Genomic DNA, 19563 nt, shown 5'->3' with positions numbered 1-19563 from the left:
TGTTAGTTCGTTTTCTCCTTCTTTTGTTCATGTTAATTTTTTCGGGCGGCTCGGGAGATGCAGTCTAGAAATTAGTGATGGGTTTTGAGTATCGATACTTGGGATTAAGGTTGAAGGAAGGCAGGGACTTAAAAACATGTTTGTTCAAGGTTTTGTAGTTTACTACGTTAAATCTATCCTTTTTTTGTAAGTTTGATTTGTTTCGTTTTGATTTACTTTGTTTTTGCTTGTATGTTGTTTTTTTATATTTTTTGGACGCACCGTTATGTACGAGTGCCACTGTTGTACAGTATAATGATAACAATTAATATAAGAGCACGCGTGTCTGAACTTATAGCTACCTACCTGTTGTGACCGCTAAGAAGCGGCAACCTTCGCACACTTTGTGGCGGTGCACTAAACCGGAAATATTTTGAACAGTACAAAGAGATAGGTCATGCGGAAGAAAACATTTGGGACTCCGAAGAAAAATAAAGACAAATCAAACTAGACTGACAGAGAGACGTAAAGCAAACATAAATTGAATATGGCAAATATGCAAGCCTATACAAGTAATCGTAAGTAATAAAATTCGTTTTGCTGTTTTGCTGAGCCTTCTAACATATTAGGCCTACGCACACTAAGTGTACGCTGGCCCTTGCTAAGTAACGATTCTAAGTACACGAAGGCCTAGCTATGAGTGAAGTCTGCTGTCTGACTTATAATATAGGGTGTCCGACAGCGGAAATTATTTGTTTTTCAATTGAATGAAGTATGTTCTTCTTGTATTGATAATGCGACGTCTGAAATTTCCAATTGTTATGAATCTGTAACAAATATGATGTCCCATGAAAATTGTTAACTTTTTTAATTCCACCTGTGTGATGTAAAACATTACAAATAGTCTTTTATTTATTTATTTATTTAGGCACACAATACATGTGCCAAGGATTGTCAACAGCGAATATATCACTATCCTACTTGTAGGTGACAATCCCTTACACAAGACAAACATACACACACGATGCTTTACACAAACTAAATCTCCATATGAGATTTAGGGAGTGGAGTTGTTTTGATCGTGAGAAAAAATCCTGTTTTGTTGTTATTGTTTATTATTCATTTTTAGGTACTTCTGTACAATGGATTTATAGCTCCATGCTTGTACCAAGGAGGTATTAAAAATAATATGTAAAACTTCCTTCCTTGTACTTATGCTGTAGGCTGCAACGGATATTTCATAATTATTATTCATTTTTGTTTATTCTTGTTTTTATTCATGTACTATTTCATGTACTTCTTACTTTTCAAATAGTGTTTTTTCCCCTAATATTTGGGAAAGAAACAGAGCACTCTGTATGATAACATGTCAGATAGGTTAAAACATAATTTCTATTAAATCTCCTGACGAAATCACCATCTCAATAGCATTGCCAGTACCCTACATGGGATCGGATTAAATAATAGTCACAAGTTTAAACTCAGTGGTCTAGTGGTTAAGATACCATGCTAGATTATACTTATAGGACATTGGTTTGGTTCCTACTGGAATCACTTGCTGGATTTTTTTTCAGAATTTGGAAAAGTACTGAGCATTCAGTATGAAAACACGTAAGGTAAAAACATCACTCCTATTACTGCTGAGAGCTAGGGATAATGTGAACTTTGGTTTAATACCCTGTGTATACTTCCATAAAATATAGCTCATAAAAGTTGTACAAGGTTATAATTAGACATAAAATACTGTAGCCCAAGTATTTGTACTTCCTGAACAAAAAAACATATACTATAAACAGTGTAATACATTTTTATGAATGAAAGGCATTTTTTCACTGTTTTTCGAGTTCTATTATTTAAAATCGTAATCTACATTTTCATTGTTTAGTTACTTTATTTTTAGACTTTTTCCACAACCTCCTGGGTTTATGCTTTAATTTATCTTTTTACTGACATATTTATATCTATTTATTGAGTTTAATATCTTCATTTAACATAGGAAAAATGTTTATCTTCTAGATTGTTAGGAAAGTTATTCTTCAAGTAGTTTGAAGATGATTTTGTTACTCAATATCTAGTTCCAAATAGTACACATGATAAACAAACATAAACAGTAAAATTACTTGTTTGAACATGAGGTTGATTATGTTTATAGGTATTAGATAAATGTTTATAGATATTAGACAAACATAGTACAATAGAATAAATATTTGAAGTTAAATACAAATACGTTTATTGCTTCTTAATTGATTCCACTGAAAGGCATTAAAATGTTAAAAATCCATCAAATCAGCCAATCATTCTAAAGCATCAAATTTTTCCAGACTGGTTCCCATCTTGAAAAATATTAGTATGGTATAAACTTCGGGATATAAACAATAAGCACATTTTACTGTTCGTTGCCATTTTCTGTACTCTACACACCATTGAAGCTCAGCCATGCATGGCCCCCATTCATAAATTTACCTATTCAAAATTCCCATTCTTAAACAGTTGAGTTACTGTAGTACAGGTAGTAATATTTTCTCTTTTTGTTTTTTAGGGAACAGCAAAGAGGATCCTGAACCTACTATGTGGAAGTCTTACTGTGAGTTAAATAATTTAAATTATTGAATTATGTATTTTATTTTAAAATTATGTTTATTAATATTAATAAATGTAAATTATTGTTAATTTCAACATTATACATACTATAGAACATAAAAAAATTGTTTGCATTTGTTTTCAAAAAAATTTGTTAACCTGTATTTTTATTCCTCTCATGGGTAAAGTTTTTCAAAAATTTTACTAGGACCAAAAGAATACTATTGCCTATTGACTAGAATTTGACAACTATGGCTTAAAATATTATATTGGATTGTTTTTATGATCTTATACATAATATTCTTATCTTCAAAATAGCTTTAAAATCATTTTTGATCGTCAAACTTAGTATTGCTGTTGACTAGTATTCGAGTCACTGCATGTTTCCTGTCTGTGTTAAAGTTGAAACAGTGTTATTTTTTATGTCTGTCAAAGTCTGAAAAAAAATGTGTCTGAATTCAAAATCTCCATTACTTCATACATCGTAGAAGGTCTACTGAACAGGTGGGCAAAATTTGGCTCAGTAGTAATTTTGTGCTAGCCCACAACCATTGTTCACTCGAAAATTGGCTGTTGTTACAGCCTACAGCCAATAACAACTAAAATTAGTTATAACGTATAAAATTTTAAAAATGACTTAAATTCTACATAGAACAAACTTATATGAATTCCCCCTACCCATCTATGGTCTATAGAATGCCTGGACTAATGCCATTGTTTGTGGCCGCCATTGTTTTGGGTATATTAGCGAGGACCATGCTTTGTTAGACCCCCTATGTTTTACCATTATTTGTATTTTAAAGTTGTATTCATAACTATATCATTAATATTTAAACATTTTAATGGAAACCAAAACTCAAAATATAATCAGATACTATCATTGAAAGCTAGAAATGTTTTTGTATTAACCAATGTGAGCACATCTTTATTCTGTCCTTTTTTTTAAATTACAAGGAATTTACAGTATTATTATGTATGATTTTTTGTGAGATTTAAAACAGAAATTAAAATTAAAAACAGAAGGCAGTTGTATTTTGTTTGATATGGTTTAAAAATAAATGTTTAGTAATTCTCAGAGCATTAGATTCTGAGATTTATCACCACATTATTCATTTTAATTATTCAGCCAAATGATGTAATCACAAAGCAAAATCACATAAGGAAATACAACATTTTGAACATTAGCTGTTCAATCTAAAACATTGTTGATTTGATCATTAATTAATTATATTACATTGTTATTGATATCTATTTTTAAATTTTTTATAATATTTCTGTACTCAGATTATTCACTATTATTATTCAGAATAATTATTAATAGATTATAAAATAATTCACTTCAATTTACAAATTTCACATTTCTACAAACATAATGCATTCTCTATTTGCAACAGAAAATATATATATATATTGAATATTCAGGAGGTATTCCAACTAGCAGTGAAATTTAAATGTTTCTACTTTAATTATTACTTATTAGTACTTAGTAAACTGTTTGCACTATACAACACTATGTTGAATTCATGTTTTCTTAAACTTTATAGAGGTAGTGAGTTATAAACAAGTCAGTGGTAATTGTTACAAATCCCTGCGAATAAAAAAAAGTGCTATTAAAGAACAAATTGGATTTATTTTGTATATCAGGAGATATCCCAACCAACAGAGAAATTAAACTGTTACTACTTACTACTTGCAAGTTCTGTGGTAATTGTTACAAATCCCTGTGAATATAAGAAAATTGCTATTAAAGAATAAATTAGATTTATTTGGTGTTACACACCAAGGATAACCCACAGAAGGTTTAAAGAAGACTTATTTCCAGTGGGGTCCTTCTGGTGGCAATTCAGCAGTACATCGGGAGACAATCTCCTACTCTATTTCGAAGAGTTTTCAACGTGTCATCCGAAAGACTGCGCTATCGTAGCCCTCCAGATGAAATACAAGGAAAGCAGCGATGGGAATTGAACCCGGGACAAGAGATCTCCACAGTTCAATGCACACACAATGGCTACCGCCAGTTTAGCTGACTGAACTATACTGCTCTCTCTCTCTATAATGTATTTGTTCTGTTTATATGTATAATATTAGACTGTAGCTTGTCTGTCAATAGTCCCTGGTTTGTCTGATAGGAAGGATCTCCCTTTTGAGACATTCTCTAGGAAACAATTCTCACACATGGGATGGGATTGCATTAACTCCAGGAAATATGCAAATGATTTTGTAAAATATAGATATTTTGTTTTATTTAAGTAACTATAAATTTAGTATAATGCTCAGGTTGCTAGGTAAAAAAATTACCAGATATAGTTCATGAATAGTGAATTTTGTTCAGTTCAGGTAAATCCTTTAACATGGTCTCTAGTAATGTGAAGCGCTTAGAGGCATTGTGCATGAAGCGCTATATAAGAGCGACATATTATTATTATTATTATTATTAGTTAAGTCCAGACTTTAAGCTTTGTGTCCATTCAAATATTCCAGTTTTTTCTTCTCAGTAACAAAACAATTTTGTCACCATAACTAGATTCTGATATTAAGAGCTAATTATATATTGAACATATGTTGAATGGGTGACTCCATACAGAACAAGTCTGAAGTATAATAGTAATAATAAATAGTGGTCGATTTATAGATCGCATATCGCATATTATGGGGACCTCTATGCACAACATAAACATTAAAAACATACAAAGAAAGTAATACACAAACTGACTAATCCTATTCCTTAAATCTGATGCCAAAATACAAAAAATAGAATATAAATTTGGAAATAGACCTTACTATTATATGAGAAATATAAAAACAGATAAAACAAAGGTACTATATTAAACAAGGTTACATTAGGATGCGTATTTTAACTTTGGTTGAAATAAAAGTGACCAATCATAGTATAGAACAGAATGTGTACATACTCGCATTACTAAACACACACAACTCTCAAATAATACCTGTATGTCTCGACACATCTCCACACACACCACGGAGAACACCTCCGTGCACACACCCACCAACGAACATCCCCTTACAAGTTACAGTACGTATGTGTGTAATAAAGGAAGGGTTTTGTAGAGGATATGTTTTTTAAGATGTAGTTTAAATGAGTTTGCTACTGAATGAAGATTTGATCCACTTGAGATTATGAAGAGGTCTGTTTAGGTTTCCTGACATGATGATCCGGTGCACATTTTGTAACAGTTACGGTTTCCATTGTCGTCTAGCTTAAGAAAGAATTCAGTTAAAAACTGGGTTGGGCGGAAACGTAATTCATAGCTGATGATGATGATAAGTTCATTATTTTATTGATTTTGTGACGCAGGAAGTGACAGCGAAACAATACAAGGAAATATGGTCTGCACTCCAGAGTATCAAAATATTAACACACAATGACAGAATCCTATAGAGATTACCCATGGATTTAGGTTCTGAGTATTAAATTTTGTTGTGTTTTCCAGCACAATTTTGCCATAAACTTAAACCTATACCTGAGAAACTAAACTGTAATACGGAAAACTTCTTTATTATTCTGAGATTATGCTGTTAACAATATTGAGCCTACATTTACAGTATCTTCAGTGCATTTTGAAACATAAATATCCAGAATTCATCATATTTTTATTGGTGAGATGAAGCTCTCACATGATGACCCTATTGTCCTCAATAGAACACCATAAAATGTCATAGGAATGGTTTTTTTTAAATTTTTTTTTTTTGTTTGTTTGTTTTTTTTTTTTGCTTCATCAAATTTTTAAATAATGTTACAGAGCAACATATTGCGCTGACAGATAGCAATCCATTGTTAACCTTTGGTACCCGGTTCAATTCCATGCACTACTCTCCTTGTGTTTGAGGGGTCATTCAATTATCAACATTTTCACGAGTGTACAAAGAGTACCTTTTTTTTGGTACCTTCTCCCTCCACTCTGAAAGTGTACAAAAAAATGTCAATTTTGCAAAACCATTTTCTATATTTTGTGAAGTCAACTAAAGGAATGTACTTGGTTGCTTAAAAATGAATATTATATCCATGGTTACATTATAATTTTACCATTATTTTATATACTGCCTGTTATTTTGAATCAACATTTTCATGCATATGTAAAAGTGTACAAATTTGTCTACCCCCTCCCCACTACTGTACAGTACTGTTAATAGTACACTTGTGGAAATGTTGATAATGTTGAACGTGAAGTGCTGATGAAAGAGCACGCTATAATTATTAGAGCAATGTGGACAACGTGTACATTAAAGGGATGCAGTACACTCTTCGGAAAATAGTAGGAGATTGTATCCCGGTGTACTGTCCAATCACAACCGGAAGGACCCATCTGGAAATAAATCCGATTCATACATTCATTGGTTGCCATGGGTGTTCATACCGATTAAATCCAATCCATTTCAGTGTTATGCCCAAATTGATTCCATCCAATGTTTGGCTAGTACTGAATTAAAAACCAAAGATTTTTTAAAAGAAGATCTTTGATGAGTCAGCTTAACCTTGAACTAGTGATTACATGTTTAAGGAAAACAATACAGAAAAAAACACATTAAAGTCTATTAAATCCCAAGCAATGACCAACATTTTCTTAATTGTTCTTATTTGCAAAATAAATTTGTGATATTTAGTTACTGTTTTCCAGGTTTCATTCCATTGTGTTTTCTCTGCATCAAAGAGTGTGTCATTCTTTGGAGATTATGAAATAATTCCTAGAATATGTGTAGGCACAATGACAGGTACTTCAGGCTTACCTGTTTGTTAGTAGTAGTCTGTCATACCACAATCAATGAGTCAATATGTGTTCCTGATAAATCTGTACTTGGTGGTCTTTTGTCTTCCTGACGTTCAACTAAGTGACAATCTTAAAGGAAATATTCTTATTTTGATGTCTGTGCCCTGATATATAATTTATTGAACTAAAGCGGCATTTGTTATTAAAGGAAATTAAGGAAACAAACTGTAATGAGTTCATTGAGAAATAATGTTTTCTTAGTGGAGCATTCGCCATGTTGTCTCCAGCATAAAACTTGCTCTGCCTTTGATATAATAACTTACAGAGAACTTTGTAAGCCATACTTTAGGTGAGCACTAGCCCTCATCTAAGTGGTGAGTACTGGTCGTTAGACTTACTTGTAGATAGTACCTGCTTATTCAAGTGAATAGTGCCAGCTATTACCAGTCAAGCAATGAGTGATATCCTTCAGTCAAGTGAACAGTTTTGGCCGTCAGTCAAGTAAAACCTACCAGCCTTTAGTCAAGTGAACAAGCACCAGCCCTGAGTCAAGTAAAAAGTACTGGCTCTGAATCAAGTGAACAGTACTGGTCCCCTGTCAAGTGAACAGTACCAGCCCTCAGCCAAGTGAATAGTACCAGTCCCCGGTCAAGTGAACAGTACCAGCCCTCAGCCAAGTGAATAGTACCAGTCCTCAGTCAAGTGAAATTACCAGTCCTCAGTCAAGTAAATATTATCAGATAATTCAAGCAGAGAGTACCATCCTTTACTAGTAAGATGTGCAAGTTTTTTCTCATTTCTCAAGTGAAGATTTATTTACAAGTAAATAGCATCCACCCATTCAAGCTAAGAAAGTGTACCAGCTTACTTACTACGCAAGTAAAGATTTACATATACCAGACCGCACACATGTTTAAGAGAACCCATCTTGCTCAAGTAAAGAGTACTGTACCAGTCTTTGGTCCATTTGAGAAATATGATTAAACAATATCAATCCATAAGTTAAATTAAAGAAGACCATAACCCTCACTCAACAAAATAATATAATAGGTCTCTATTGGTGTAACCCTGAAAGAAGTGAAGTGTCTCAGCAGGGGATTGCTCATCATCTTATTTCCATCAATCATCTCAAGAATTATTAATGAAAAAAATTTCAAAATATCATCATTGTTGGATGAAAACCTGTTGTGTTTATGTGAAGGTATAATAACTTTGACCTGAAGTGATACTTTGACAAAAATTGAGTCTTGGGCTGAATTTCAACAATCTATTGAGTATTTTTGTTTAAAAGGACAGCATTGTTTACATTGTTAAAGCAGTAAAGCATATTTTTTTGCTTCTTTTTGAACCTATTTTCCAGTATTATTATAACTGTTAATGAACTGTGAGTTAAATTATATATGTCTACCTAAAGTAAAAACTAAGAGAAAACATTTTGTTGGGCATCAATCTGTTGAGAAAATTAATCAAGATGTATCGCAAAGAATCACGCCGAAAAAAAACTTTGAAAAAAATCAATAAAAGAGTTGCAGCGACGTTGGGTAGGTTTCAGGGAATATCAGCAGCCTACAAACGTAAGTTACTGATTCAAAATAGTTTATTCTTTATTTAAGGTGAATCAATCATTTTTTTTTTATTTCATTTTCAAAAGTGGATAAAAATTTATATGGAAAATTTATTTAAAAATCAGCTCATATTATTACCTTATTTTGCCAAACCTTCATGTTCCACCCATATCTACTAATCTGGTTAAGAATATTTTATTGTGGCCCATTGATATTTGTTATGGAGTATGTACTTAAATTTAGAATGAGAAGGATATACTGTAGTCAGAACATTGTTTGTTTTGCTTTTTTAATTTTTTATTGCTATAGCATTTCCAAGTATTTCATGATGCTAATTTAACATGATCTGAAATTAATAATATGTTGTCTGTTATAAAATCTAAGGAAAAAAAACAAACAAATTAATATTGAATAGGTCATTTTCTTAAAAACATCAAATATGTTGTTTATTTCAAATACTAGCTCAAACCAGATAAGTTTTTACTGATTTACAAATCCTTTACTACAAAAGCCTTGGATTTTTCAGATAATTAACACTTTAAGCACCGTTGGTAACCCATCGTTTGTGCGTCTTCTGTCTTTAATGTTTTTTTTATAATCAAATAGAGGGTGCTGTTATGGAATGTGTAAAAGATTTGAGCTCATTTGGATGTCTGGACAGCCTGAAAATGTTATTTTAAGTCACCCACCCACCACACATATAGTGAAAAACCTTCCTTTCAAAGCTCATTATCTCAGTTTTTTTTTGCAGTTTTTGAACTAAATTTGCAAAAGTAGCCATACTTACTATCAATTTTGATACATGTTGCAATAGTCATTGAACAAAACAAATAGTATCATTTTGAAATCCCTTTTAATATTGTTTTTTGTTTTTTTTTCATATATAACTCATCTGTTTTTGCATTAGGTATTATTTTTCAGGAAAAATTTTAAAGTCCATTAGTATCTGCTGAAAACTCCAGTTCTGCGTGGGATAACTGTAAAAAACATCAGGCGCTCAAAGTGTTAAAGGTCTTTGCAAAAGAATATTAATATGGAAACAGTACTTACATCAGTTAGTTGGTAATATTTTCATTCTCATTTTCAACTAAATCCTAAATAATTTATCCTACAAAGTAAACCATTAAAATATTTAATTTTATTTTGAAAGTTTTTAGCACATCAGAGACAGTATGTTAATATTTAATATTGAGTTGAGATAAAGAAACTATACAGCTGAGAAACTAAAAGTAATTCATAATTTTAACTTCCTCAATTATTATTTGAACATGTTTCAAGAGGAAAATCTGCAAAAGAAGACATGTTTTTAGAATTTTTTTTTATTTATGTCCTCAGACTCTAAATAAAACAGTATGAATATTCTTACCTATAGTATTCACCTATCACATTTAATTTCCCTCTCCCATAAAAAATTAATTGAGAACCTGTATTTTGGATACAGTTTTACCATAAAGTACAAAACTCAAATGTTTTAATCAAATATCTTAAATTAATCTTTTAATTAAACGCTTACTTCATTACTGTATAATGAAATTAATAGTCTGTTGTTTTATTATAGTTTTGTTGTTATTTTTAGCAAGTTTTTTGTAAAATACTGCCCTTAATAGTCTGCTAGCATCTCTTTCAACTTTGTCTCAAGTGCAGAACTGTCGGTCATCTTTAGGTTGGATTATTTTTTCAAAATAAAAATATAATTCATCAATTACTGTCAAAGATGGACACCAAGGTATTACAACGCCCTCTATATACAAACAAAATCGTGTAATTCTTTATTATCGAGTTATACTTCACATCTGTCATGGAATCAATATTATGTATTAATATAATTTAGTAAAGTTTTCCCAACATAGGCGTGTCATCACTGTATTTAGTGCAACAGGATGCCTAATAATTGTACTTAATTATATTAATATTCGATAGGATATGATGAATTGTTCCAGGGAATAATTGTGTCACGTCAGCATAGAAAACTCTGCAAGGTCTACATTACAGTAGCAGGGTCGATGGATGTCATTTGTCATTTTTAAGGAACTATAGAAATTTGTTAATTTTGTGACAATGATTGTGGTGTACTGTAGATAACCTTAATCAAACAACCATATTGCTCCAAATTCTGCACCAAAATTTTGGGCCGGCTAGGGCCCAAATGGTATCGAGTGACATATCCCTTGTGGGTCTCCCCACTCCCACTCCAGAAGCTACAGCCTAACAGATTAGAGGACTAATTTAATTGATTATAGAGTGCCTATTTTTACCAGGTCATGAAAAATAATGTGTAGAAACATGAAAAGTAAAAGCTATCTTTACTTTCATTCAAATGTGCTGAAAAGATTCATAACATAGGTATCAAATTTTACAGTGGCAGATCTAGGAATTTGAAATAGAGGGGGCCCAGAGAAGGACTTTCACAGATGGATTGTCTACTGTATCTATTTCAGCCCCACCATGGTTGGGGCTGAGGTAAGATAATTTATGATTATGGCACCTCCAGATGGCCGGAAATTGCACTCTTAGACTTAAATTTGAGTAGAATTTTTTTTTTCTCAATTTTTGTAAAATTATGAAAGATTTAGAGGGTGGGGCCAGCCTCCCACCACTGGTTTAACATATTAATTCAGTATTTATTTGACAATCGAATTTCTATCATGTTATTTGTATTTTCTAACTTGTGTATATTGACAATGTCCAAGCCTTTTATAATTATTAACGTAAAGAATTTACTATTTGAAAGATTGTAAACATAAACACTGTAGTAGTAGAAGTCATGAAAATATTCATGAAAAAGAATTAGAAGCAATTAATTACTAGCTTTCATAGAAGAACGGTCAGCTTTATTTACAATTCTCGTAGGAAAAACACATCAATGATACTAATTTTTATTTATTTATTTTATTTTATTAAATTTTACGTAGTTATCCCGGGCCCAGGGGCATTTTCCCCGGTTGCCCTGGCCACTTCGCACCACTGGTCATATCACCATTGAACAGAGTCTGTGTCCGGCTTCACAACTGCGTTTCATAATTATACAAAACTTTTTAAAAGTTGTGAATATTTATAATTTGACTATTTAAGACATTACTAATCAACACCAATCAGCTTAAACTGCTTATAATTAGTGTGCATTTTTATATAATCAAAATTTAAAAAAAAATTAATAATCATTTGAAACACAAAAATAGAATAAACAGATAGAAGTTAAGTGCATTGACGAGTACGTGCTTAGCTGTGTCTTGTAACTAAAAACTTAAAGACATATTGTCAGCAAGTTCAACGTCCTTTTGGGTACATGATAACATATTTCTCATTGTGTCACTGTATTGATCTGCAAGAGGATCTTGAATCTGGTTAATTAAATGTAGATTCATCTGCATGTTCCAATGACTATTATTATAAAACCTACTGTAGATTGCTCAGATATGAAAACAGAATCATGTTAGATTTGCCGACATTAGAGGGGTAAAAATCTGTTGCAGATCCAGGGAGGGACACTCACAGATTAAGGGGCTAGACCACCTAAGCCCCACCATACTTGGCTGAGGCATGAAATTTGATGGTTACGGCAATCTCTGACTTTAAATTTGATTAAATCTTCTTTCTTTCTCAATAATAATTTGAAAAATCTAGGGGGTCCCGGGCTGGCTTTGCTCTGCTTGAATCCACCTATGAAAAGCATGCTCGGATAAATCTTACCTGGGTCAGATTTTAACAACAGTTGGAGTGGAACTGCAGCTTGGTAGGAGTGGATGTGTAGCTTGGTAGCAGTGGGGGTGCAGCTTGGATTGGATTGGATTTGATTTATTTATATACACCAAGGATAGCCCACGAAAGTCTAGAAGAAGACTTATTTCCAGTAGGGTCCTTCTGGTGGTGATTGGACAGTACACCGGGAGACAATCCCCTACTCTTTTCCAAAGAGTGTACTGCATTCTTTAACGTGCACATGGGCCATCAATGCACACGGGACCAACGGCTTAAACGTCTCATCCGAAAGACGGTGCGCTATTATAACTTTTATTTCAGCCCTCTAGCGAGGCAGCGATGGAAATTGAACCGGCGACCTAGAGATCTCCACGGTTCAGCGCACACACAGTGGCTACTACCAGATTAGCCAATTGAGCTAAGCTGCTTGGTAACAGTGGAGGTGTAGCTTTGGTGTTTGCCATCCAATTTCAGGGATGTGAGTTCAGATTCTATCAAAACACCAGGATTTATCTGAAAACAAAAAACTAGGGGCAGATCTATTTTCCATCTTCCCTTCCATGTATTGCCACTACTTTTAATAAAATTGCAATACATAACAAAAATACAAAATGTTTCTATAGGGCCTCCAGCCCCTTCGTTATGCCTCTGCTACTAGCGTTCCCCATTTATAGTGAATCCCCCTCCCCCCTGTAATAGTAATTCTATTCTTGTATTTTTTCGGATATTTCTTCTAATTCTATAGTAGATTACTTTCAATTAGTCAAAAAAAAATTTTTAAGTTTATAATAGTGTTATATATTTTATAGATGTATTGATAAAAGAAAGTTATTACGTAAGTAAATTTTATAAACCTGAAATGAAATTTCATATTTAAACAAGCTAATAAGAAAACTTTCGTTAAATAGACATATTAATTTTCCTGTGAACTTTTGGCATCAATTCAATAGTTTTTGTGTTTTTGACGGGTTATCTCTAGATATCTCTTGGGGCCATACAATGTTCTTTAATTATACCAATTACTGTTGAGTTGCTTCGACCAGTAGTTACTCATGTGGAAACTGAAATTCATGACACAAAGAAATTCCAAAACACGTCAAATTTGGCAACACGAATCACAGCGCGTTATTCATGTGTGCTTATGGACTTTAAGTGTTTGTTCTTGTCCCTGTCTCATCATTTTATGTTTGAACAGTTATCTTCGTAGATACAAATAAGTGGAATGATCATCAGAAGCAAAGAGGGTGCCCTATGTTTATTAGTTGCTTCTCAGAGGCATAAAGGAAGGGGGATAGTCATTCTAAATTAATGTTCTCTGGAGTTATGATATGAAGTTATTATTAATACTGGAGTTGTCCGGTTCAAATTTGCCTGTTAACTGCGTAGGAAACAATGAATCACGATTTTTCAAACAAGTCATTTAACTTGATTAATTGTCGGAGGAAACATTACTTGCCATGGTGTCAGCGATTTGAACCGACTTGTCATATATAAAGGAAATTATGAAGAAAACTTTAGGACAGGAAACACTTTCGACTTCGAGTTGAGTGCAGACCCTTCACTAAGTATCAACCTACAACGAATGATCAGAAAGGAGTCACCAAAATTAAGCGAAGAATTTTGCATTTTTCTTTGGAAAGTTTTGTTCTCTTTTCTTTTAATCGTGGCTATGCTGACTAAAATAAAGCATCTAGTAAAATGACCGGACTCGTGGAGCTCAAAGTGAAGCCATGTGTACTTATGGAGACATCTTTCTTAAATTGCGGCAGGGTTATGTTTGGATCATCATCCATTTCAAACAATGTCTGGTCACATAAACCAGACTGCAAATGCAATTGGTGTTCGGTGAATTTACAGTGTTTTTATATGAAAAAGGAGGAAGTTCGTTTCAAACCAAAATGTAGAGTAGAAATCTATTTAGTGATATATATTTTATTTATTTTTTATTAAGTATTTCAGAAAGTTTGCTGTTTTCAGCTATTTGTTTATGAATATTAATTAATAAATTGTTTGCCTTTCAGTATATCAATTACAGTTGAAAGCACCAAAACCAACCAAAGTTGTCTGTCGAAAACCCTGTCTTGGAAAGCCACCACACTATGGGAAGGAGTGAGTTTTGTTTAGATTATATAGTAGTATTCATTCATTCATTCATTCATTCATTCATTCATCCATACATCCATTCATTCCTTCATTCACTCACTCTTCCATCCATCTATGTGATGTAATGCGTAAATTATATAACGTTAGATATAGTAGCGCTTTATACTGATGTCTGACAGTGCTCGTGGTTTGGACTAGCTTCTACAGTAACTTTGTTATCCCCATGAGTCACTGTGTCTTAGGTTCCCGGTAAACATGTGCCAGCCACTCTCATCTCTCCACAACAGGGAGTGTATGGACCCCTACACTGGGGTAATCATTTACGCATTTTGAAAGATGTACTGGGTTCTTGTAACATGAGCCAATTATGAATTTAATAAGACGTGATCCACCATCTGAACCATAGGCAGCGTGCTGCTTGAACGAGAGTCGATATTATGACTGCAGCTTGCGGTTCCCAACCTTAACTTCTCGACCATTTGACTCACCAGTTCATTCATTCATCCATGGTTTATCCATCTGTGATACACGGCCACAGTTTTAATAGATTCCACAGTTGACCAAATTTCTTGTTCTATATTTTTTAATGCATTGAGAAAATGTTTAACATGCACTATGTAAATACCAAAAATTATTATATTATTTTTACTTCTGACTTTTGAGGATATGATACTGACAAACGACAACAAATGAGGTTATTCAATAGTTCACTTGTATAACACATATATTTATTGGGAATCCCTGTGCATTAATAGTTGCAATCTACTTAGATATGTACACAAATTTTCCTCTATATCTATCAAAAATCAATTTTCAGTACCGCTTGTCCTTGTTGTAGTAAAATTGAATCAGATATTTAGAAGCCCTGTGGAATATCAAATTCAGAGCAACGGTCCTTGAGTAAGTTTATTATTGCTCGCTGTTATTGATTCCGTTCTAAGTGCGCTTTTAACTGCAATTCAGAGCAAACCCATACTGTATTCAAGATCATTGAACCTGATCTGGCATGCCCTAATGAATATTCATGATGCATGTACTGTGGTACTTGCAAGGAAAAATCAAATTTTAGTTTTGTTTCTTATGGTTTTTAACTCAAGTTAATAGGAATAATATTTTTGTAAGAAAAGTAAGGAATTAATCTGCATTATTTTCAATCAAACAGTTAATCGATCATTAGTTTATTTCAAATTTAAGAAGGGGTAGGGGGTAGCACAATTATAAATAATAGGGATGCTATCTATGGGAATTGTTGATATTATGTGTTGATTTTTAACCACTTGTGTGTATTTTTTTTTTTGCTCACCAAATTACAGTGAAATAGTGTCCAGTTGAGCAAAGCTATTCAGGGCTATGCAGGGGTGTGGAGAGGGGGGCTTGTGCTTGCACCCCATGCTGGATTAGATAATTTAGAGTTATATAAGTGGGAGGAGCAGCAAAGTTATGTCAGCTAAACTAGTGGTATATTGTGCTCTCCTTTTTCGTCTAAAGGGCTGAAATGCTAGTAGCACCCTGTCTTTTGTGTTCATCAACACCTGTATGAATGTTATAGAACTCTGTACACTTCATAAAGATTTAGAGGATTGTATCCAGGTGAACCGACCAATCACAATCACTGTACCAAACACCTGCAACCTCATGATATATATTCAGCTGCGGAGGCCTGCGCAGTATAAATAAATATAGATCGGCAGATTAAGATAGGAACTCAGATTAATTATTATTTTCCACATTGTTCATGTGAAGTTTTATTTACTGTTCAAACTGATGTGGAAGCAAGGCGTAAAATCAAGTTAATTGATGCAGAAAATTAATAATAATTCCACGGGTAATTGGTCGCTTTTGAGCGGTGGCATTTTAATGTAAATGACTTATCCCTTCATTAGTTTTATAATTATGTTTATAAGTGTACATTTGATTGATATAATACTGAATAATGGGAATTATTTGGATAGAATATTTTATTTATTAGTTTTGGAACAACCAAGATGTAGTTTATATAAATTGCAAAATCTGATATTTCACAGTTATTTGGCATTTTCAGGTAAACTTAAATAATAAGTACTGTGTTAGAGAATGGGTGAAACCAATCAAAAGCTTAAACAAACAATTGTTACTTTCTGGTCTTTATTTAGCAATACTATATAAGTACATGAAATGTGCAAGATTATTCTCTGGCCTCTATAGACAACTATGTGGTTATAATTATTGTATGTGTTTGTTTAATTGATCGTATTGTAGCTTATTTTAATTTTTTTAATAAAGACATGTTCAACGCACTAAAATTTTGTCATGTGTGTGCCACTGTTGTTAAGATAGTTCCGATAAATCTATCTATCTAACCCTAATTATGTTGAAATAATATCTGTTTACAAATTTCTACGAATCAGATTCAAAATCTAAAAATCTTTTGATATTCCCATGATATAGCCCACTCAAAATGACAATAATCAAACCTTTCAAAGGAGAAATGAAAATTAACAGACAATTTTGCTATCATCAATGCTATTCTCAAAGGTTTTGAAGAGATCATGAAGATAAATGATATAGAAAATATTTTATAATGCTATTTAAATGTTTAAATGTAAGTGCTATATCATATATGTCAATGAAACTTATATTCACCAATCAGATTATCATTAACAAAATGTACACGTACTCAAACAGTATTCTTAATGGAAACTAAATGAAATATTTCTGCAAGCTAAAAGAACATTTAAAACGGATCAATCAAATTATGAAATTCTCTGTAATCATATAACAACTAGACTCAAAAACATCACATTATTATTCCTCAAAAAAAATATATATTTTTAATTTTTTTTAAATAATTATCTTTTTTAACATTGTTACTGTAGTTCTTTATAATTTTAGGTTTTATGAGTAGCTGTTTGTTACTTTCAAATAGTTAATTTAAATTTTCTTAATACTTGTAGGTCTTCCCAAAGATGAACTAAAATATTAAATTAATAATCATAATAATAATAATTTAATTGGAATGACAAGTTTGTAACAGTGGCACACAACCACGTAGACAATGATAAAAAATATAACAGGCAAAAGAAATGATATGAAAACAAATTAAAATAATTAACATTAAATGAATTTCTACGAGACACCATGTAGACAACCCAAACAAAGACTCGATGAATAGCTGAGAACATCTCGATGCCCCAAACAGCACACTCAACCATCTTCAGAAGAAGTAGTTCTCCTGAAGGCGGCCGAAGCACGCAATCGGAAATGCCGAGATAACTTGCATCAAATTCTTATTAAATGTTTCATACAATACATATTGTCTTATGTAAGTCTCGTCTTTTTGCCTACTTTAATTAATTGTAGTTTCTATAAGCACTTCTATAAGTTTTAGTACATGTTTCATTAAAAGTACATATTAGAGAATTGAAAGAATAATTATACACAAAGATTTATTGCACTAATATTGTCGAACCAAGTACATTATACTATAAAATATGTATATAATTGATATAGACTTTCCCCTTATTATTTGCAATCCACACATGATTGTAATCTCTTATTAATACAAATTTTAATCATAAAAAAATAAATAAATAAATTTAAAAAAATTAAAAAATTAAAAAAAATAAAATAATAATAATAATAATAATAATAATTGTAAAGGACATAAAGGGTCCCATACTGGTATAATATTTATAGATAATTTTAGTAATTAAAATGTAATTTATTAATTTTTGCCATTTTAGAATAATTGTTTATGAATAGGCTGAGTTGTGAAATTTTCTACTGCAATATGTCCTTACCAAAGGTAGAAATGATTAAGACTTGATTAAGACTTATTTTCCAACTGTATCATGAGGTAAATTGTCCGTCTGCAAACCATACAGTATGACAAGTCATCTTACCCGTGGGACAAATCGTCTTCCCCTTGGGACAGATTGTCTACCCCTTGGGATATATCGTCTTTAGCGTTGGTCTTCAACAATTTTCTTTCTATGGTCATGCTAAGTGTTTGTCTATGTCAAAAGTTCATTAATTAAAAGCAGAAAAGGTAATTACTTGAAATGTGAAACAGGTCAAACTGTATGGTACATTACCACATATTAATTGGTTAGCCTCATTAGATCCATAATAGACTTAATGTTAAACTCTCCAACGAATTTTGTAAATCATAATTAACCTAGAATCTTGTCAATATCATAGAATATGTTGAGCCAATCACTGATTAATTAGGTGATGTCAATAGTAAATGGATTAACTTGAGTGTTCTAATCCATGACCTAGATATTCTTAATCCCTTTGTTTCAGCTAGTTCTTTATCTATTCATTGAGGAATAAAATACCATGTTCTATTTAATGAAGTCACACCTAAATTGATAAGTTGACTTAGATATTTTAACATAACTGTATTTGTGGCAGATAAAAATAGAATCAATGATAATTTTATTAATAAACAAATTTAAATCTTACTTGTTTTTAGATAAGTTAAGTATATTTCTGTAGATAAAATAACACTCCACTATAAGCATGATATTAATTGATTAATATTAAATTAATACTATCAGTACTATTAATCTTTATCTTCAAAAAAACAATTAATTTAAATAATATCTTCATAAATAGGAGTGATGTTTTGTCCTACATGACATGTTGTCATACAGAATGCTTAGTACATTCCTAATTACTTGTAAAAAAATTTGCAAGTGGTTCGGGTGGGAATTGAACCCACAACCTCCAGAACTATCCTAGTGTCATAACTACTAGACCACCAAGCCTTCGCTTAGTGACTAATGTTGAATATGATTCCCTAGAAGCAGTGGGTACTGCAATGCTATTTCGATGTGTGTTGTTTTCACCATGTCTGTCTATAAATTATTGCAGTGATAATGATAATAATACTAAAAAAATACATAATTTTCATTGATAATATATAT

General features: G+C 32.1%; 1 protein-coding gene across 2 annotated transcripts in view; it reads left to right on the top strand.

Annotated features, from left to right (window-relative positions):
* The first annotated feature begins 403 nt into the window (after window positions 1-403).
* Window positions 404-19563, top strand: part of LOC117112761 (N-chimaerin-like) — a 35836-nt gene continuing 16676 nt past the window's right edge. The window contains exons 1-3 of one of the 2 annotated variants that reach the window (XM_033255921.1): window positions 404-557; window positions 2519-2563; window positions 14572-14659. In XM_033255921.1, coding sequence (XP_033111812.1) covers window positions 527-557; window positions 2519-2563; window positions 14572-14659 — 164 coding nt within the window. In that variant the 5' untranslated portion in view covers window positions 404-526. Of the gene's footprint in view, window positions 558-2518; window positions 2564-13993; window positions 14451-14571; window positions 14660-19563 lie in introns of those variants that run through there. The other variant, XM_033255920.1, reaches the window with a different exon arrangement.

Source organism: Anneissia japonica, unplaced genomic scaffold, assembly GCF_011630105.1.
Source record: "Anneissia japonica isolate Jap-2015-1 unplaced genomic scaffold, ASM1163010v1 scaffold287809_len330493_cov202, whole genome shotgun sequence".
NCBI lineage: Eukaryota > Metazoa > Echinodermata > Crinoidea > Comatulida > Comatulidae > Anneissia > Anneissia japonica.
The sequence above is the reverse complement of the archived record's forward strand: the minus strand, read 5'-3'. Positions and strand labels throughout refer to the sequence as shown.